Source organism: Coloeus monedula (genome assembly GCF_965178545.1).
Source record: "Coloeus monedula genome assembly, chromosome: 4".
In the NCBI taxonomy this organism is placed as follows: Eukaryota; Metazoa; Chordata; class Aves; order Passeriformes; family Corvidae; genus Coloeus; species Coloeus monedula.
The window spans coordinates 14,623,556-14,645,088 of NC_138784.1; the positions used below are offsets into that span (position 1 = coordinate 14,623,556).

The following is a 21,533-nucleotide window of genomic DNA, read 5'->3' on the forward strand; positions in this document are numbered from 1 at the left end:
TCAAGTTATGGCCAGTTCCTGTTGTTATTTGGCAGTAAAAGCTCTAGTTTTATTAGAGGGGAAGCTGCTTAGTTGGTTTTGATGTTTCAATCGTCTGGAATGAAAGTTATCATGAACAAATAAAAATGGGCAATAACAGATTTATTCTTCGCAGGAGGGAGGCAGACACTGGCCTACAAAGCTGACAACATGTATGATGTGAGCTTGATCTGTGAAGAGGACCTGCTGACCACCATCTTCTGTGCATGCGACATCCATCACACAGGTTTGCCAGGGATTTTTCAGTGCTTTCTTTTGGTCTCCTCTCAACAGATTTCCAAGGTTCAGATCGTGTTATGATTCCTGAGAGATGCCAGTCTCTGACATGCTTAGGTGCCTCTGTTGTGGCAGAGGCAGAATAGAAGTATAAGAGTCTGTGCCTCTTTTGCATGGTGCCTGACCCTTCCCCTGCTCTTCTTTGCAGTGTTTTAGTTCAGGAGAAATAGAGGAGCAACATGTTTCTAGGAATTACCCTCACTGCAAATGACTGTTTCTTTCTTTCAGCCTTCATGCTGTTAGAAACTTGGGACACTTCAGAGCAAGAGACAATTTCTCCCAGTTCCAGCTCAAACATGGTAGAATCATGGAATGGTTTGGGTTGGAAGGGACTTTAAAGATCATCTTGTTCCAAGCCCCTGCCATGGGCAGGGACACCTTCCCCTGCCCTGGGTTGCTCAGAGCCCCATCCAGCCTGGCCCTGAGAGCAAGGATTAGTATTGTGTGTCAACTTTTGTTTCTCTTGAACTGAAATCCACAAAATTAGTAAACTGGATTTTTACATTCCTGTACTAGAAATAACCCAAAAACCACCACCACCAAAAAAACCCTACAATACAACAAACAAGATCTCTAAACCATTTTTTTCCAGGACACACTACAATTGCAGAGATCAGTTGCTTGTCTGCAACTCTTGAGGGCACATGGATGCAATGCAGTTCAGTAGCGTGGCCTTTTACAGTTTTTTTTATAATGCCTTGCCTGGCTTTGGAGCCTGACCCCTGTTTCTGCTTTAGGAAAAGTGGCAGTGTCCAAAATAGTTGATTATTTGAGACATACAACCAGTCGGGGATCAGAGGACAGTGGTCTTGAGGAGCTGTGCAACATGCTTGACCCAGAGCACAAAGATATCTCCATGGACCTGGAAACATATCAGGCCATTATGGGAGAGTGGATCGAAGACCGTAAGAGGAAATGGTAACAGCATTTTAATAAATTTCTCTCATAATGCTTCTGTGAAAACAGGAGGTATAAACTTCCCCTGTGACTCTGGAAAGAAGGTGTTATTGGGGCACCATGTCCACAGTATTGGGTTTGGCTGAAGTTTTGTGTTACAAAGCTGGTAAGCAGCCCAGTGTCCTGCTGATTTTGTGACCCTTGATGCTCCCTTCTTTCAGGGAAGAAGGTGCTACTGAAGAATCATCAGCAAGCATGGAGGACCTGGAATTTCAAGTACCTAGAAACATCTCTGAAGGTGCATGATGTTTTCCTCTGTTTCTGTTCAGGAAAGCTCCACTTTCTTGCTTTATAACCAAAACCCCCACCTCTTTCAGCCAAAAAGACACACGTCCGGATGAATGTTACATCAGGAAGCCTGGAGGCCTTTGGGGGTGATGTGTCTAAAGGAGACATGTAAGTCCACTTAAGCAATTCCTTCTCAGAATGTAGTATTGAATTACTCACAGAAGTTCCTAGAACCTCTGTTTTGGAACACTATCCTGGCAGAGTTGAACGTTCACCTCAGTCTGCAGGAGCTCTTGATGCTGTCACCTTCTTCCTCACAGCTTCTGCTCAGACTTAAAAACACACCAGTAATTTTCCTACTGAGAGCTTGGTGCTTCTGTGTCCATTTGCCTTTTTAATTCCCTGTGGTCAGAGATTTGCCATGTGTTTCCCTGTTTAAACTGGTTCCTTCCCTCCACCAAGTTCTTAGTTGTCTGACAATAAGACATTATGCCCTGAAAAATCTGATCTTGGTTTTGTTTGGGGCTGTTTTTCTTACGATAGAGAGCTTGTTGGGTTTATCGTAGTAATAGCAGTTATGTCTATGACTTGGACTCTGTTAATAGCAAAGCACTTAACAAAGAGGAGAAGTTTCATTTGCAATTCATGCATAGTCAGAAATCCAAGATCTGCTCTGTAATGCTTCCCTATAATTTCTCAGGATCTCAGAAGAGTGATCCTCATTCAAGTTTTGGTTGAAAGCATAAGTGGGGGATGGCTTGGGGAAAAGAAAGGATCCAGAAATTGCAGAGTGAATACAGAAGCATCGTTAGTGGCCCAAGAGGTGATTAGTTTAAGGCATTTTGGTACAGACATCCAGCTATGGCACTTGTCTGGCAGAAAACTTCAGCTGTAGGGAGCAGAAAAAGCGCTTAAAACCAAAACTGTTCTTGGTGTCCATAAAACTGGAGAACTGACCTGAAGATGCTCCACGACCTCTGTGCAGAGCAAATGACTGGACACTGCAGCATCACAAGTCCTCTGTGGGTTCTCCTCTGGCCTCTGATCTGTGCATTAGGATGTTTTAAAAGTCTGCAGTAGATCAAATCACCTTTCCTGGCTTTCTTACTGGGACAGGGAGACCTCTGACTTGATAGCCTGTGTTGCGGACCTGCAGTACAACAACCAGAAGCTTCAGGAAGAGAACAACAAGCTGAAGCTCACTCTGGAAGCTGTGGATGAGACCAACAACAAGCTCCTGGCAGATAATGAGCATCTACATCAACAATTAAAAAGGTGGGGGACCCTGATGGCACCAGGCCTGCCATGGGCAGAGCTGTGTTCTTCCAGCCTTGCTTTCATGCTTTTCTCCTCACCAGTTCTTCACCACAGTGGCTTTCTTGACTTTATGTAATATCTGTAAGGTTTAGCCCTCTTGTCTGATTGTTCTGCTCTGTCCCTCCTGGTTCTCAGAAAATCATTCATCTCAGAGCCAGGTTTCTGCAGCATGTGGTGGTGTGGGTACACACAGGGAAAAATCTCAGGGTAAAACAAACCAACAAAGTAACAACCAAAAAAAAGGAAAGAAAAGGGGAAAAAAAAGGCTTAGTATTACCAAGAGAACAGCCAAGCACTGGAAGGCTTCCAGTCCTAGACCACACTCTTGTTGCCAAGCAGAGGGGAAATGAGTGTCTGAGAGCTGTTTTGCTACTCATTTGCAGGACAGAGGTGAGTTGTGTCACTTGTTCAGTGTTTCTGTAGCCTGGGGACATATCAATGCCACAAGTACAAGCCTATTTTTCATTGTGTTCATCTGGCCTAATTAATTACACTGTGATATGGCTTGGTCCACTGCCAAACCGCTCCCAGGATTTTTGGGGGAGATTAAGGCAAGAGTTGTGCAGGGTAGCTGGCATGGGACATGTGCCCTTCTGTGGGACCACCTGCTCTGGGATGCTCTGCAGGATAGAGTTAGCTTGGAAAAGGGCATATTGTGACTTTAATACACATGATTTGGGGTTTATCAGATCAGGGTAAGAAAATGGTGCAGAGTTTATCCCAGAAAACTGAATTGAAATGGTTTCTCCAACTGTAAACTGTGAAGTGTTGTAAAGATGAGCTTGTGCTCAGGTTACCTGATGCATTTAACTGTAACAAGCTAAAATTTTAATGTATTAAACATGGCTTTGCTTGCCTGGGGTTTCATCCCTCACTGTAAGAGTGGAAGGGGGTGATAAATAGGAAGTAGAACCATGAGCCTTTGCTTCTTGGGCAGAAATGATGGGCTTAAACTTGATTGTTGTTCTTCTGTTAAGTCTCTATGCCAAAAAATAAGTCCTTGGTGGCTTCTAAAAATATTCTATTTCCAGCCTATCTAGACAACCAGCATTAACTGGCTAAAGTTTCTCTGAATTTGCTTCCCCCTGTGCAGCATCCAACACTCTGTGTTGAAAGCCAAATCACTGGAAGAAGAACTAGAGGAAGCAAGAAACAACCTGAACCTGTCAGAAGAGAAGAGAGAGCAGATTCTCTGGCAGAACAAACAGCTTGTAGGTGCTCTTCCTTCTTGGTTTGCCTGGTACAGCACCTCACACCTTGCTGTAACAGTGCTGTGGCCGCTCAGGCTGTTAAAAATCAGAAGTAAGACCTTCTCTGTACCTTCAGTGAGGGTTCATGAGCTGCACCAGCCTCAGCTGTCCCCTTACTGTGTGCTCTCTGAAACAAAGGGATTCAACACCACAGCTCTGGATGTGTTTGTGCTCTGTTCCTTTTTGAATTCCTTTTGAATTTGACATGCTAAAACCAACTATTTTGTTTTTCTCTATTATTTCTTTTCCTTTTTTTTTTTCCCTCATAAACTTGATCAGGAAAAAGAAAATCAGTCTCTCAACATCAAAGTTACTTCTCTCCAGGAAGAGGTAAAATAAAGTCATGATTTGATGTGCTCTTGCCTAGCTAAAATGCCATTAAGAAACTAAATGTTTGTCAGACTTTGAAAACTGGCATGCTAATTAGGTTATCAAAATATGTAACATTTTTAAAGGATGATTTGTCATAAAACTTTGCATCTTGAGGTTGTGCTGTGCTTCAGATTTTCCACTTGCTGGATAAGTAAGGATATGAGGTTAGGGAAGCATAGGGACAAGCTACTTCTCTCCCACCACCACCTTTTTTCCAAGATTTATAGGCAAATTCCATGTATTTCTGGTTCCCACAGCTATAAATACGCAAAATCTATATTGAAACAATCTCTATCCAGCACTTCATTTCATATTCACTTCTGTTTTCCTCCCTTAAGATACAAAGAAGAAACCTTGTATAGAGCTGTAACATTAAAATATGTAGAAAAAAAAAAAATGCAGTGAGTGGGGTCTCCACTCACAGATGGCTCCATTGACACTGACCAAGGACGTACAGGAGGTTTTTAGGGAATGCAGCTGCATTAGCAGTGTATCCCTAGGCTTGTTTTTTTCATTCAGAGGAAACCTGTTCATTCTTACTTTTTTTTTTCTTCATTAGAGCAAATATTTTATAAACCAGTTTTTATCAGGTGATAAAACATTTTAATGCTTGCTTACCTAATGCATTTCGGACTATTCGGGGGAAATGGAGAAACAGGTTAAATCCAACATAGTAATGAAAAGAAGCACCTTAAGATCAATCTTTCTGCAAAGCTCCTTAGTCCAAATAGTTATTAAACCACATCTTTCTGAAAACAATGCTGCAGGGCATTTTCTTTAGCTTTTGAGGTCTGGCAGTGGTTATAAATCACATTTTGAGGGGTTTTCTCTTTTACCAGTGCTCTGGGTGGGAAAAGGAGCAGAAGCAGTTTTGGTGGGGCAAACACATGCAATGTATGTGCAAAAATGCTGGTAGTGCTCGAGAGTAGGCAGCAGCTTGGGGGTGGAGATGTCATTTTTTCCTGGTTTCTTCAAGGAGAAGCTGTCAATCCATTCAGCTGTGCCTAAACACTCTCTGTCTTGTTTAGATTATTAGGAACAGCATGGACACCGATGGGCTGCAAAAGAAGATTTTGGAGCTGTCTAAAAATGCAGCACAACTTCAAGTAAGCATTTTGAAGCTGGGAGGAATAAAAAGTCAACCTGTATTTCATTTGGGTCTAGTGAAGGGGGAATTTCTGCTGCTGGAAGGCAGACAGCCATGAACCTCTCTACACTGAAGGCCTGTAGTGCAATAGTAGCTTGGATAGTGTGACAGCTTTCAGTAAGGAAATTGCTGTCTGGAGGCTAAAACCTGGGCTGATAGAAACAGTCCAAAGTTTTGTCTTTTCCTCCAAGTTAAGCTTTTTTTGGATACCCTTCCCTCACTATTCAAGAAAATACATTAAGGTCATGCTTTGGGAGATGTTGCTGGAAATATTGGCCTGGACAGATGAGAGGAAACAAAGGTGTCTGAAAGCTGAGAATGCGTTCATTCTTTGGATAAAAGACTCATACTTTGAAACAAATACCACACAAGGTACTCAAAGAAAAAGTTGATTTTTCTAAGCAAGGAACATTGATACTCTTTTTCCCTTCCTAATAGCAAGTAGGAACAGACTTTTATTATAGTCTGTACTGATGGCTGGGTTTACTTTTGGTCTTTTCGTTCTTCAGATCCAAGCCCATATCTATGAGAGCACTGTGCTGAATAAAGAGGCAACCCTGATCCAGGTTAGTTGCTTTTACTTCATTACTGACTGAAAACCACACAATCACAGAATAGTTGGGGTTGGAAGAGACCTTAATGATACCTTGTTCCAACCCCCTGCCATGGGCAGGGACAGCTTCCACTGGCCCAGGTTCCTGGTCTGTACTGATGGGATGATTTGTAAAAAGGCAAGGCAGTAGTATTCACTGTGGCACTCTTATTTCTACTCTTTTCACACTGCAGAACCTGATCCTATAAATGGCTTCAAAGTAGGCGAGCTCTACTTTAGGACCTGGTTATGAGTCAGCATAATTAAAGGTTTCAGGATTTTACTTGCTTTTTTTTTTTTTTTTTTTTTTTTTAAATCACAACCTATTAAAACAAAATTGCAAACTTCAGACAAAATGTCCAGAAATTTCTAAAGGCTACTTCCTTCAGCAGGGACCTACAGAAGGTCTTTCCCTTCATGACTTTTACTGAAATTGTTTGGTCAAATTAGAAATGGTGGCTTGGAGCCCACTGGAAAAGGAAATCTGTCCTTTTATTACAGAGGTGTAATTGCCTAGGCTTTGCTGAGGACTGAACATTTCTTGCATTATAGACAAGAACACAAAGATATAAGACTATACAAACATGTTGGCTTTCTCTGGATTCATGAATAATGCAAAAAGCCTTCTATGCTAGTGGAGTTTCTACTTAGCAGAACATGGTATAAATCTCCTGATAAAATATTTGATTATTGGGCTCCCTGCAAAGTGGCTGCAGCTGAATTCAAATAGTAACAAAGAGAACTGAACTCCAGTGTGATTCAGCTGATAACTTTGTAGCTGAGTGTTTTAATAGTTTTGGTTTGGTTGTTTGTTTTTCCAGAAGCAGTTTAAGGGTACAAATTTATTAAATTCTTTTTTTGGTTTTTTAAAGTACCTTTCACTTTCTTGTAGTTGAATGATTCAAAGCTTTAGTGAGCTCTGTAGTATCATTTTATTTCAACAAGACTCTCTTAGTCTATTGACTAAATGGGAATTCTGAAAGTAGACTGCTAAATTACGTGTGGATAAATGTGTGCGGTTGGTGTAATTTTGAAGAAACTGGTGTGGAAAACTGGCTTTACTTGTTGGCATTAGGATAATCTGGTTCTAAAACCTCACTTTTCCTGCTTAGTTTTCTGTGCACTTCATCTCTTTCAAAAACCTCAATGATTTTTAAAGAGAGAGTAGGAAGAACTCATAAAGGTGTGAGAGGACAGGAGCTCCTACTCGAATTTCCTGTTTTCTCTTATAAATTCTCTGCTGCCTATGCAGTGCCTTTTATTTGAATGGCATAACCTGACTGGAGCTCATTGCTAGTTGCTAAGAAAGGTTCTTCTACCAATTCCTCATTCCTACCATGAGGGCTGACTCTTTTTCAGCCCTTCTGTTAGGTCATGTTTAATCTATGGAGTGCTACACTCTAATAATAAAAAACAATTACAGTAAACTTGGAATATTGCAACTTGTTCTCAGGGTCAGTTGGGATTAAAACTCATGCTGGAATATAATATAGATCATGTTTTAAGCTAAAACTAGAGTGCTGCTGTCAAACTTAATTTGTTGGACCTGAAACCAGGTAAGTAATAAATTAAAGTACAGCACATGGAAATGAGGGTTCATCTCCTTAATTCCAGCAGTTAGGTAGAAAAGATCATCTGAGTGCTTTTTATTAGTTAATATGCATGGTAACTCACTGTATTCTTTTAAATTCACAACTATTTTTATGTCATAATCAGATTGCTGCTCAAGCTAAATCATACCTCTCACTGCTGTGATGGAGGATCGAATATAATTTTTTTGTTGTTTTTTTTCCTCCATAATCTCTGCAGAAGGAGCAGAATATCAAGGAACTCAAGTTAACCATTGTGGAGTGTTCCTCAATAATAGAGGTATGGGTTTGGTTTGGGCTGTGTGAGGGAGGGCCTGTGCTGATCCTGCATGGCAAAGTCAGCCTCTGACGAAACCCCACGGATGTTTTAGACACTGCGGGCTGAAAAGAATAAACTGCTGGAGAACATCCAACACATGCAGCAAGAGCTGATCTCGTGAGTATTGTGACCAAATCCCAGGAAAGGTGGCTCATCAGAAATCCAAAAAAGACTGACACATAATTTTTTCCTGCCCCTTTCAGGAATGGGTTGAGTTTCCCGTTGTGTAAATTTAACAGCAATATTCCTGAAGGGATGAATTCACTGCACTGTGAACTGGAGCTTGCACAGTCTTCTGAGGTATGAATTAAACCTTAAATTAATCTCTTTGCAGTTGTCTTGAATCAGCAGAGGCATAACAAAGCTTGTTCCTTGTAGATGATTAGATAACTCTGGCATCTGAAGCTGTTAATCCGAGCATGTAAGCACAGAATGAGAAAGTTGCAATATCGTCCCAAGCACCTTGGAGAAAGCCCAAAGAATAGATACAAAAAATTAGCTCATAGTATCCTAGAATGGCCAAGTTTGGAAAGAACCTTAAAGATCATCCAGTTCCAACCCCCCTCTGCTCTTCAAAGTAAATCTGGAGGAGCTTGGGTCATGCGTTTAGCTGGCAGAAGAACAGACTGATGGGAAAAGATATCAGTTTTCCAATATAAAAAGGCTTTTATGCTGCAGAAGGTAACTGACAGTCTGCTTCTTGTGCTGCCTACACCAGACATGAACAATGATTTTTTAAGTTGTGAAAGAGGAGACTTCTTTTTTCTCTGAAGCCTAATGTGGTGAGAAAGGAAATTCAGCATTAGAGTGAGCATCTTGATAAAGTTGTTGGGTCTTCATCTAATGTATTGTTAAGGGACTCTGATAAGCATCTCTGGCAGTAAACCAAATGTATTTAAATGAATAAAATAGGTTATTTATATAAATAGAGGATAATGATTAGACTAAAAGACTTCAATCAGAATTATTTACTTATAACTACTTGTACAGTGCACTAGCTATTAAATCAATAATTTCAAAGCTAGCTTAATAATTATTCAATAGAGTTTGTTGTTACTCACCCATGTTGATGACCATGGGCAAATCTTCTGTTCAGCTTTGAGGAGTAACTTTGAGGGGTGTCCCCACTTGAGGGAGGGATCTCCACACACACCTTGATTGAAGGGGTGTGTCAGAAGCCCCTGACTTTAAAAAGTGGGACTGGGCTTTTATGGTATAAAGTGATCAACTGTCAGACCTTTCCAGGCCAGCTGTGCCAGCTCAGTTGGTTCCCTTGTCAGGAGCTTTACCTTGCCACTTCCTGCCAGTTTCTGTCAGGAAACAGTGTTCCTCACATCCTCAGAACTTTTCATTTTGGGGTCGAGGGATCAGGCTGGTCTTGGCATTCTCCAATGCCAACAGCAACATGATTCCCCTTCTCTATCCACCACTGATAATTTTTGCAGGTAGGGTATTGCTGAAGCCGTTTTACCCCAGTTTAGGTGGAGCATCCTGCTACAATTATGCCTTTGGCTCTGATTTTAAACTGAGCTATCCTGTTGCCATTTCCTTAGACAATCCATGGAGTCTCATCCTTCTCTGTGTGCTGTTTTCCCCTCAGATACAAGCTGTACAGCACAGCTGACAGCAGAGAGATGCTGCTAAGCAATTGCTGCTTATTTTTGTACGAGGTGCATTTGCAGAGTTCACATTTGTAACAACAACCAGAAAAATGTACAAATGGACTAAAACTTCAGGCCGGGGAAGGAGAGGTAGGCTTGGCTAGGCAGCTTTGAAGAGTTAAGGTATCATCCCAAATTGCAGCTCCCCAGAGCTCCAGTGAGTCACTGTTTGCCCTTCAAACGCTGCAGTGAGACACGATTCCACCGAGACACCTGTAAAGCAAGGAAGGGCTCTGCTTATTCATCACTTGGTAAAGCCTCTTCAGAATCAAGATAACTAATTACTGACTTCCTCTTGCCTACCCCGACATGAATATTTACACTGGATCACTCAGCAGCTTGGCTGGCTTGCCTTTTTTTTGTTTGTTTGTTTGTTTTTGGTTTTTTGAGTCCCCATTGATGTGATGAGTTTGACAAAGCTTTTCCAAGCCTGAAGTTTCAGTAGCACTGACCTTCTGGTAATACAGAGCAGGGGTACTTTAGGAAAGTCTAAATGTCACTGATGCTGGTTTCTAATAAGGGGATGTCAAAATAAACTAGCTGGGTCTTCCATCTCTTCAAAGATTCTCAGGACTGAATGGACGTCCCTGGATGAAACACTGGACCGTGAAGTGCTGCTTTTGCTTCAGGGGCCTGAATATGCAGGAGAAAAATTCAAGACTATCATGCAAAACCTGGTCAGTGGCAAAGCTTACATGGATAACGATGTTGTTTTGATCAGCAATTTAACTGGGAATTTTCCAGGCACTGATAATCAGATTGTTTGCTCCTTTTGAAAAAATAAGAATAGTTTGAGAGTAGAGGGGGGCAGAGTTTAACAATATCACTTGGCACCTACTCTAACTTATATCCTGGGTAATTCTGGGCAGAGTTGTTCTGGATGAGCACTACAAATGCCAGAGTTTGGGGGGAGTTGTTTTGAGGTTTATTTTGTTTTCAGCAAGAGGAAGCCTCTGAAGCAGAGGAGCTTGTCACGGCTTCATTAGAATGGGTAAAAGACCCTGATGAGGACATGCAAGAAGCCTGGGAAAGAAAACTTGTGGTGAGTAACTTTCTCTGAAGCCTTAAGTGAAATGGTGGGGCTGTGCAAAAACTCCAGGTGGGTATCTTGCTGCTGCATGCTGTGTATGCTAATTACTGGAGATCAGAGTCTGTTTGTGGGTCAGAAGTGGAGAGAAATATTTTTGACTGGGTTTTTTTGAGGAAAAGGATGATCACTTACATGCTGTGCTCTTGCTGGCTTGTCTTGGGCAAGAGCTCCCTGTGTTCAAACTGCTTGAAGGAAAGGGCAGATGGAGCAGGTCAATTAGCAGAGGAAAATGAGGTCAGTGGCAACACAGTGTCCTGTGAACAATGAAGCTTTTCTGCCCACTGCCTGTTCGTGTGCCTTGAACCCACTTCCCCCATGCTCTGAATTTGGTGATGGCACTGGATGGTCTCACCATCAAGAGGAGTGATGAGGCTTTATAACCAAATTTCCAGATCAAAACCTTCACAGGGTTTATTTTGTTGTGAAAGGCAAAGAGTTCTGCTTTTACTGGGTATATTCCACAGGAAAACTTTCAACAAAACCTTTTTTTTACAATTTAATCTTGCATAATGCACTTCTCCTGTTCCTCATTCCTCTTGTGAGGCTTGCAAGTAAGGACTTTTGCTCAAGGTACTGGTAGAAATATCTTCCCCATGTAGTAGCAGGTGCCTGTGGACACAACTAAACACTCTTGTTCCTTCCTCCTCTCCCCTGTAACAGCACAGTTTCTGAAATTTCCATCTTATTGGACGTGGCTTTTTCTCTAACCTGTTTCTTCCTGCTGATCTGTTGTTAGGAATGCTCGAACAGCCCCAAGCTGTACATTAATGCTGTTTTTCAGCTCCCTAATGGATGTCAAACCCCTCAATCCATCTCCCTTGGGTGACAGCAGGTGCCACCAGGGGATGTGCTGCTTGCAGTTGTTGGTTCTTTGGGCAGGAAACTGCCCTTCTCTTTTCTTCTGGTGCTGCAGAATGGTGTAGCTGGGCCTCTTAATGTCTCCTGGGCAGGGCTGCAGCAATCACTGGGAGCCATCCAGTCCAGGAGCCAGGTTTGTTAATAATTTTTCTTTAGGTAAATCCTGAAACCTTCCTCTTAGAGAAGGTGCAATCATCTCAGTATCTTCACCCAGATGTGACTTTGGGTAGACTCAAGGAAACTGCTGGCTCATGAATTGCTGTAGCTTTTTGATCTTGACTGGAAACCTCCTCCTTCAAAGCTGTCAGAGCTGAAAAATGCTTGTGAAGTTACTTTCACGTTGGGATCATATTCCTGTTAAACATGTGAAGCTACAAAACTTTCAGTGTGGGGGTTGGAGTTGATTGTGGCAAGTGAATCCTATTCCGGCTGCTAAAGAGTGATGCATTTGGAAACTGAGCTAACAGAGGATCAAGAAAGAACAAAATCCTTTAAAAATAAAAGGTCTCATCCTTTTATTTGGTGGGGGATGAGAAGTGACTTCATGTCAAAAATTATCTTCAACTAGACAGAAGAAGCCAGATGTGTGAAATTTTGTGCACGGAGCTGAACAACAGTGGATCCAATAAAAAAGAGATTCAAAGTAGCTTCTTCCAGCCTTAGAGGAAGCACATGGTCCAAGATTTAATGTTTGACAACAAAAGTTGTCACTAGAAGCCTTTCCCACCATTTCCTGTGAAATACATTGTGGCCATGTTTTATTGGGCTTTAGTATTTCCAAGTATGTCTAAAGGATATTAGGCATTAAAGTGCATTTGAAATGTGCTTATGTTTTTGTGCATATATACACATATTTAAGTAGATATAGACAGCGACAGCAAAATATTTTTCACCCTTCTACTGGCAGATAAGACTGGCACACGTGCCCTGATAAGCCTATACCACTTAAGTGTCAAAATCATGGTATTTCTACTAGTGAGTGCTGCCTGCCTTGGCTGAGAAGCAGATCCTCAGGATGTGGGCAGTTGCACATGGTCACATCCCATGTCATCCTAGGAAACCTATCAGCAAAAACCGCTTTTGGGTTGGTTTTTTTGTTTTTTTTTTTTAAAGCATGATACTTGATGTGCTCTTTTTTTTTTTTTTAATCTCATGAACATCTGACTCCAACTTGCAAGCAGATAACGTGGCCTGTATTTGTAAGATTGTTGTTTTCCCCTTAGAATTGTTGCAAAATCCCAGGAATATAAACTTCATTCTTTCCTGACCTCTGTTTGACTCTCATTAAGCATTCTTTAAAAGCTGAGGACACTCTTTCATGTGTTCAGTTGAGCAAGGTCAGAGAGAGAGCACTGGATTCTTCTCCTCAGTACTTTATACTCAAAGTCACTGTTCAGAGAAATAGAGGGCTCAGTTTTACCTAATATTTAATTTTTACCCTTTTCCCCTTTTTCTTCCTACAAACCAGAGGTAAATCTACAAGCCTGTGTTATGGGGATCATCCCTGGAAAAGATCATCTGCTAGGCATGTACGACAAACTGAAATATGATTTTATTGGTTCTTGGTTATTTCATTTATTTTGTTGTAATACGAACTCAATTTGGTACCAGTAGACTTAGTTGTACTTTGAGGAAAGGGCCACAGAAGCCTTAATTATCAATTTTAGGGCTTCCTGCAAGATGGCCATTATTAAAACTTCCTTTTATGAGCTACAGGTTTTGTTGCTGTGTCTGGGCACCTTGCTGGTGGAGTTTTAGCTTTACTGCTGACAGCGTGGGATGTAGGTGATGATATTAATTGCTGCAGCAGGGAACTCAATCCTCACCATGTAAATTGAGGCTCTGGCTCTGCTCCTCCTCTAACCACATGGCAACTTCAAAATTCCACAGGCTCTCAAGCAAGAGCTAGGAGAAAAAAGACATCTTTGGATCCAGAAACTCCAGCTCTTGGAAAAATGCAAGGATTCGTTGGACAAGGATTTTATTCGAATGGCAGGCAACCTGAGGAGAACCAAGACAGAACAGCTTCACCTAAGGAAAGAGCTCTCTGCTAGGTACCCCTTCAAAGCCATGTGTTTTTTTTTTTTTTTTTTTTTTTTTTTTTTTTTTTTTTTTTTTTTGTGGGGTTTGGGTTTTGCTTGGTTTTGGTTTTTTGTTTTGTGGGGTTTTTTTGGGTTTTTCACTGGTTGCTTAGCTGTTTAGTATTTTATTTTGGGGGGGGTTGTGGAGCAAAGTCTACTGAATTCTCAAGAATTTTTCACACAGAGGAAGTGATCTTCTGTTTTGGAGAGTGGATCTGGTTTTAGCACAACGTCTACACTGTGTGGGAGTTAAGGGTTGTGTCTGAACTGATGTACAGTCTTGGAGGTGTCTTTGAAAACACCAGGGAGACCACAGACTGAGAAGTTAAAGCATGAGGGCACTGCCTATTGAGCAGGTGCAGCCATTAAAAAAACCTGGTGGGTTTGTGTGAAGCAGGAGAGCTGTAAAATATATCTGCAGGTATTTTTGCTTTGGGATACAGTTGCTAGGCTCAGGGAAGATGATGTCTCAATTCCCCAAGGGTGTAGCTTAAATGACTTGTCATTAAATATGAAAATGTGACTTTATTGGCATATGGTTCTTTCTATGAGTTGTGGTCTTAGAAACAGGATCATAAAATGGCCTGGGCTGGAAAGGACCTTAAAGATCATCCAGTTCCAAGCCCCTGCCATGTGTAGGGACACCTTCCACTATCCCAGGTTGCTCAGAGCCCCATTCCTGTATTTGGGATGTCCCTAGGGTCTGGCAGCCCCAAGAGCTGATGCAGAGCAGTTGTACCACACTGACTTTTGCTGACTTACCTTCCACTGAACCACCTCCCACGTGCTCTCCCTCTGCTCGTAAAAGAGCTGATAAAATACTGATGGCTTGGTTTCTTAAAGCTGTCTCTGTGTCAAAATTGCTTGTGATGATAGCAACCAAAAAAAAAAAAAGTGAAAGTGAATTAGAGGGGAAATGGGCAAAGGTTTCTGCAGTGGGAAAGAAGGGTTTTGCTGAAAGCTGTCCTCTTCAGCACCGGTTCTGATGGTATCTGCTTGCAGTCAAGTGAAGTTCCCTCTAAAACACTAAGAAATCAAACCAGTGAAGCAGAAGTAGCTCCAGAGTACCTTTTTCTAGGATGACTGACTCTGTATCCAACCACTATTTCTCCCAAACCCTGAGAAAAACACATTCTTTTGTCCATTGCAAAAGCTTGCCCCACTGAGCTCTTGCTCCTTGTGAGTTCTCTGGTGATTCCTCTGTGGTACCCAGACACATCACAGAAAGCCTTCACCCCTTTCCTGCTGTAGAAAAACCATGTCTGATTCCCTGGTTCTGGATCCTGGGGAGCTGCAGTGTGTAACAGCTGACTTTTGGTGCGTGTCCCAGTAACCAGAGTGTCACCTCCTGGGCCAGCCTGCTCCAAGACGTCACTAACGGGCTGTGGTTTGTGCTCTCTCCCCTGCAGGCAACACGAGATAGAAACTGTCAAACAGCTACAAGAAGAAACTGCTGGCCAGGCAGAAGCCCTGGGTTTAGAGCTGCAAAAAGCCACCAAGAAGCTGGAGGATGCCAGCAAGCATGTAAGGGGCAGCCCAGTTCCCTCTGTGTGGGGCACCAGGAGATGCAAAGGGCCACGACCAGCGCACGGCTGCCCTTGGGGAAGGGAATCGCGTATTCGGAATGGTGTGCCTCCCTGCAAAAGTGGAACCAGCAGAGGAAGTAAAATTTGAGGGGGTGGTGACAACAGTTTGCTGATGAAAGAGGCAGCATTGCATATTTGTGGTGGCTTAAAAAAAAAAAAAAGAGAAAAGAGAAAAAAAAGCCCAAAAATAGCCTCCATACACAGTCCACCCCAGCGTAAAAATGCAGAAGTTCAGAGGGAGCTTTATCACTTCCTGAGAAAGAACAGATGCAGTTTAGTTTCATTTACATGAACTGTAGAGGCTCCTTGTGCTAGCCAGGCTGCTTTATTTTATTTTTTTTTAATTCCTTTCTTTTTTCCCTAAATATTGTTTTGTGCTTAGGCGGAGGATCAAGTTGAAGCATTTCACTCTGCTTGTGAGGAAGCAGCATCCTTGAAGAGCAAGTTGGAGGAAGCCATTTCTGAGCATCAGAAGCTCAGGGATGTGAATACAGCTTTAGGAAGCACTTGCCAGTTCCTTCAAGAAAAGGTGGAAGACCAGAGAAGTGAGTAACTCTTGGCAATGTGCCAGCATTCACTTTTTGCATGGGCAAGTACTTTAGAGTTTAGTTACATCAAGGGAGAACAGGATCGATCTGCAGGTCATCCAGTAAAATGCTCTGTGGAGTCTTGCTTTTTGTTCTGGGGCTTTTTTCCTTTTTTTCTACTTTTCCTTCTCCTTGAAGAGATCTGCCACCATCTGAGTTGAGAAGCAGGTGGGATCCCAAGGGAGTGGGTGTTGGGATCCACCAAAGCTTCAGAAGCTCCCGATGAAACCCCTAGTCCTAGGAGGGAAGATCAGTAACTCCATGGGTGGCACAGGTACTCCTTTACCAAAGGTGTTGTTCCCCACCTTATCCCTAACAAAGCCATCCCTCTTTCTTAAGCTTCCTGAACCAAATAGACCTGATTCTTGTACACTCTGTGTTCTGCTTGTGTTTGCTCTGTGTTTTTGAATGACTGTGTGGTGTTAGGCTTCTCTGTTTAGTGGAAAGCAGTCCTGTCACTGCCTTGTACACGTGCAACTTCTGCCAGAGCCATGGAAACTTCATATTGCCTCTTTTTTACTCACTTCCTGACATCAGCACCTCAGTAGCCTGGGCAATTAAATAATGCAGTGGTCTGAGTCCAGAACACACAGCTTTTTCTTTCCTAACCCTGGAGTCTGATCACTTTCCTATAGAAAAGAGATTTGACTGATTGAAACCCTCTGAATGTTTTGGCCTCAGGCATGCACTTACCATATATGCTCAACATATATATGTGCATAGCAAACAACTCCATGTGAAACCACAGTTTGTCTTGCATGAAAAATTCCCTGGGACCCTTTGCTTTAGCTGTAAGGCACGAGTTTGCACTGATGTGGCAGAAACAGCCCCAGACTCTGCTTGCCCCACTCTGATCAGTGTTTTGGTGTTGTTCATGTGTATGTGCTCAGGTTGCTTTCATGCTTCCCTCAAACTGTGCAGCTGCTTTAGTTTGCTCTTAGCAAGAGGCATGACAGTGGAAATAGTTTGTCATTTTCCAGTTCTGAATAGATGAAGCTCTTCTGTAAAGTGAGCTTGAGTAGATTGAGAGAGAACCCCAGATATGTGAGAATGGTGCCACTGTGACTAAAAAAAACTCAACAAAAAAAAATCAAACCCCAAAGAGACCCCCAAAAAAACCCCACAACCCTGAAAATGGCTAAGACCTTGGCTTTAAATGACTCCAGTTAATTTGCAGAAATCTTTCTGTAGGTAAATAAACTGGGAGAAGTGTAGAAAAGTTGCAAAGTGTTATGAAGAACAGAGCTGACAAACAAGGCTAGCACTGAAGGAAAGAATAAAAATGCTTTATATTGGTTCCTGCAGAAAGCCAGACAGGTCTGGTGCCTCTTCTGACTGAAGGGCTGGGCTGTGGTCTCCTCCCCACCTACCCACTCCAATCCTCTACTTCCTCTCACCTGCATGGTAAGAGGGGAAAATGCTTCTAAATATAAAGCCCATGGGCTTTAAAATGCCTGTACAGGATGTCAGCTTGAAAGGCCAAAAACTTCTCTTCCCCTAAGCTGTAAGTGAGGGATCTGTTTCCACAGGGAACTGTGGCATCCTAACACTAATGATGGGGGGAAGCATTGCCTGTGATTTGCAGGGGAAGAAGTCCAGTGTTTTCTCTTTCCTGTGAAAAACTGTTGCAGGCTTAACCAGACTAATGCAAACTGCAATGAATTTTGATAACGAGTAGTTAGAGATGCTGTAACATCGTTATCAAGTTGTAAGGAACCCTGTTAGACTTGTAAATGTCTCTTCATAGTAACTGCTAACGCACTGAGATGGGAACTGCTACAGAGGCGGCTCTGTGAATTGCTGTGCCAGGTATGGTGCCCTTTGCTGGGAGCAGGAAAGATGGGCTTGCACAGGAGGGGCTCTGGTGGAAGGACAGCACAGCTGAGACCAGCTGCAAACAATTTGGCAGCACCTGGTATCTTCTTTTCTAACATGTACATAAGCTGCATGTACAAATCTGCACATTATTTTCCTTATTCAGCCTTCTGGGAAAAATGTCAGGACTCTACAGGTGTGGTGTTGGTCTTCACTATGAGCAATTCTTTGGTGACCGTATCAAAAGCGGCTGAGGGAAACCTTCCCTGATGCATTGCTGGGATTTTTGTCCCACAACCAGCCCTCACTTCTGCAGGCTGGCTTGAAAACAAATGTTTAAAATCCCACAATGTAAGATTTTTTTTTTCAGTACCCAGGAATAGGCAATGAAAGAGTTATTAACTTTGTGGCCCTCTATGAAGAAATACGTTGGAAATTACATAACTCCGGAGTGCTTTGCTTTGAATAAAATTATTTGCTTCAACTTTGGGAGGGGGTGGAGGGGGAGACATTGTGGAAAGACTTTTTTTCCCAACTGACTCTAGTAAGGAATGCTATAGCTTAGGATCTGAGAACTCTGGAGTCAACACAGAACAGCAAGGTATTTATAACAGCAAACAGAAGATCCCGAAATGTCCCCTAGGTTGTGACAGGGGCATCAGAGGAGCAGAGTCAAAACTGGGCCAGCTGCACGTGAATAAAACTTATATTTGTGAGTGAGGGTCTGCAGAACTAAAGGCTGAAAGTCACAAGGGGAAACAACTGCAGAGTTTTGCAGTTGCAGTTTTGCAACTGATAGCTGCAAGTTGTTCCGTTTGAAAGATAAAGTTGCATTTTGCTCAGGCTCGGTGGCAGTGCTCCTTCTCATTTTTTCATCTTTGGTGGGGTTTTTTTTTTTTTTCCTTCTCTTACCTGCCTGCCTTAAACTCTGTCTATTGCAACAGTGCTGTGCAGAGTTAGAATCTGACTACGCTCTGCTGTCCACATCAGCTGAACACGTAAAAGGGAAGGTAAGTGTTCTTCCTGTGACCGCTGCTGAGCCTGTTAAAATGGGATGCTGGGTTATTTGGGGTTTTTTTCTCCTTCATCACCTCAGGGAAATAAATAACTTTCCTCGTGAGAAACTTTGCCGAGTTAAACATTCACTAAAAATAAGTTTGAGATCAATATCTGTGTGTATGTGCATGCAGGTGTTTACATGCATACAAAAGCATATTCCAAACCCTATTGCAGCACCAGGTTCCCATTGCCTCTGAAGCACAACACAGCTGTGTGGCAAATTGCTTTTTGAGAAGGATCAGAGGCTGAAGATGGCAATTCTTCCAATTTCTTTTCCATTTTTCATTGTTTAAGCAATGCTAGGTCAAATACAGCTATGCACATGTTGCTTCAGAAGTTTTCCCAGATGCCTTCTTCAGATGACACCTCTTGGCTTGGCTGAAATAGTGTTTTGGATTTTTCTTTTTCTTTTTTTTTCTTTTTACTCCCTTCACAGGGTTTGAGTGGCTTCTTTGATTCTCCCGTTGTGCTCATCTTTCCTGGTTTTGTAGTATTTATTTCCAGACCTAGCTTGAACCAACACTTTTGTTGCAAGTGTAAAGTTTAAGTATCCTATCTCTTCCTGTAGCTGTTCTGCCCATTACAGATACATCTTCTGTGGCTTTTTTGTCTAGAAACGCAGAAGAACTTGTATTTGTGTAACTGTTGGTGTTACTTCATGCAGATGCCTGTGTGTGGGGGGAGTTGGTGGCATTAATGTATTCAGTGTGGTGGAACAGCAGCAGTTCTTTTTTTTTTTTTTTTTTTTTTTTTTTTTTTTTTTTTTCAATTAGCAGCTCCATTGCTCCAAACAACTGTGGAGTGAAGGACCCACCTGGTACTCTGACTTTCCCTGGGCACTGCCCTCACGTGTTTCACACTGGCACAGCTCCCCTCTGCTAGGTAAGACTTGGTAGCGTTGGACATTTCTGTCTTTCAGCTGAAATATAGAAAGAGTCGACAGAACAGTCTAAATAGTGCTGAATGTGCTGGTAGAGTGTGGAAAATCTGTTGTGGGCTTTAACCTATTTCTGCGTGTAATCCAGGAATCTGAACCATGATTACAGTGCTTGCAGTGAAAGGCTTGAAAAGGTGGCTGTCTGTCAACCTGACAGACAGTTCCCAAAACCTTAAGACTATTGGTATAAATCATACATCCAAGTATATTCCTGACAGGATGCTTGTCAGTCTGGATCTAGAGGACATGGGTTATGTTCTTCCCATTCCCTCTGACTGGCACACCTTGAGGTGTCCTACTCCTTGGCTGCTGAGCTGAGGGCAGTCCTGGTTTAACAACCTGAACAGTAAGAGAGCTACTGAGAATAAAATCATAGACAGAATGGCTTGGGTTGGAAGAGACCTTAAAGATCAGCTAATTCCATCCCTCTGCCATGGGCAGGGACACCTTCCACTATCCCAGCTTGCTCAGAGCCCCATTCAACCTGGCCTTGGACACTGCCAGGGATGGGGCAGCCACAGCTTCTCTGGGCACCCTGTGCCAGTGTCCATTCAGCCTTCTCTTCTCCAGGCTGAACTGCCCCACCTTTCACAGCAGATTGTATTTGCTGCTATCTCCTGCATTCCTGAGTTGTTTGAACTTCCCTGCAGTTCTCAAGCCTTACAAGGATTGAAAGCATCCACTGACAGCTGTGCACTGCAGGGCTGCAGGGTGCTGCACTTGGGGTTTCACACACAAGCATTTCTCCCAGCAGTGAGCTGGTACCACACAAAGGCTCTTCTCACACAGACTATAAATGTTCAAGTGTAATTCCAGGCCATAGTGATGGGAATGGAAGTAGATCTTGTTTTGCTGTATGTACTCCTCATCAGAGCAGTCTGCTACTCTGAAAGTGCTGTTTCAGTTTGTCAAACTCTCCATCTACAAAACAAGTGGAAGCCACACAACCAAACCCCTTCTTACCAAGATGGAAGTTGCCTTATTATAAATCTCTGCTTGGTTGGTCTGCTTGATTATTTTAGAGTTAAAATTTTAGCCGAAAAATTGACTTGTAACTAAATCAAACTTTGCCAAGGACTACCTCTCTTCATGCTTGTCCTTCTTAACAGATGCTCTGACCTTGGAGATCTCCTGCCCAAATAACCCTCCTGGGCACAGCTGGGACCAGCCTTGCAGGCAGAGCTCTGGCAGCTGCATCTTGGACAGGTGTGATGCAGGACAAGTGTCCACCTCAGATGTGACATCAGGAGAATGCAGGTAAGATGGTAGAATAACCTCTTTGGGGTGAAGGGGGGAAGAGTCCACAAGGTCTAGCAGATTCCATGTGCTGAGTTCAGCTGCAGGAGCCTCCCTTAGAGGGAATACTGGACACCTGGTGATCAGCTCATGGTAAGCCAGGGCAACGCTTTGCTTCTATTCACAAATGCCAAAACTCTTTAATGGAGCTGCTGTAACCAGCCAAATATAGTGATGGTGTTTCTATTTCATGCTGGAGAACTGAGATGTGATTTAGGTATTCTTGTCTATTTTTCATGTTTAACTCACAATTGACATTCCCATTAGATGCCAAAATCCTATTGGCTTTGAGGAGTCACTTTTTTTTTTTTTGCAGAGCTTAGAGCAGGAATTCTGAGGTCTTTGCCTATCAAGCTGCCTCCTTAGATCTTTAAAATAGAGACTGAACTGCCTGAGATTATGAAAGCTGTAGTGAATTGCAGTGAATATTTTAAAAGATAAGGATGTTCCTGAAGGTGCAGAAGCAGGCAGTCTGCA

General features: G+C 42.6%; 1 protein-coding gene across 1 annotated transcript in view; it reads left to right on the top strand.

Annotated features, from left to right (window-relative positions):
• IRAG2 (inositol 1,4,5-triphosphate receptor associated 2) overlaps positions 1 to 21,533 on the top strand; it is a gene marked incomplete at its 5' end in the record, with an annotated part of 34,987 nt that overhangs the window by 1,216 nt on the left and 12,238 nt on the right. The window contains 21 exons of the mRNA XM_082281161.1: positions 155 to 265; positions 1,053 to 1,233; positions 1,434 to 1,510; positions 1,590 to 1,668; positions 2,617 to 2,775; positions 3,911 to 4,028; positions 4,347 to 4,397; positions 5,468 to 5,545; positions 6,096 to 6,152; positions 7,988 to 8,047; positions 8,139 to 8,203; positions 8,290 to 8,386; positions 10,311 to 10,424; positions 10,688 to 10,789; positions 13,586 to 13,749; positions 15,186 to 15,300; positions 15,745 to 15,907; positions 17,697 to 17,758; positions 18,709 to 18,774; positions 19,597 to 19,705; positions 20,870 to 21,017. Coding sequence (XP_082137287.1) covers positions 155 to 265; positions 1,053 to 1,233; positions 1,434 to 1,510; positions 1,590 to 1,668; positions 2,617 to 2,775; positions 3,911 to 4,028; positions 4,347 to 4,397; positions 5,468 to 5,545; positions 6,096 to 6,152; positions 7,988 to 8,047; positions 8,139 to 8,203; positions 8,290 to 8,386; positions 10,311 to 10,424; positions 10,688 to 10,789; positions 13,586 to 13,749; positions 15,186 to 15,300; positions 15,745 to 15,907; positions 17,697 to 17,758; positions 18,709 to 18,774; positions 19,597 to 19,705; positions 20,870 to 21,017 — 2,176 coding nt within the window. The remainder of the gene's footprint in view (positions 1 to 154; positions 266 to 1,052; positions 1,234 to 1,433; positions 1,511 to 1,589; positions 1,669 to 2,616; positions 2,776 to 3,910; positions 4,029 to 4,346; positions 4,398 to 5,467; positions 5,546 to 6,095; positions 6,153 to 7,987; positions 8,048 to 8,138; positions 8,204 to 8,289; positions 8,387 to 10,310; positions 10,425 to 10,687; positions 10,790 to 13,585; positions 13,750 to 15,185; positions 15,301 to 15,744; positions 15,908 to 17,696; positions 17,759 to 18,708; positions 18,775 to 19,596; positions 19,706 to 20,869; positions 21,018 to 21,533) is intronic.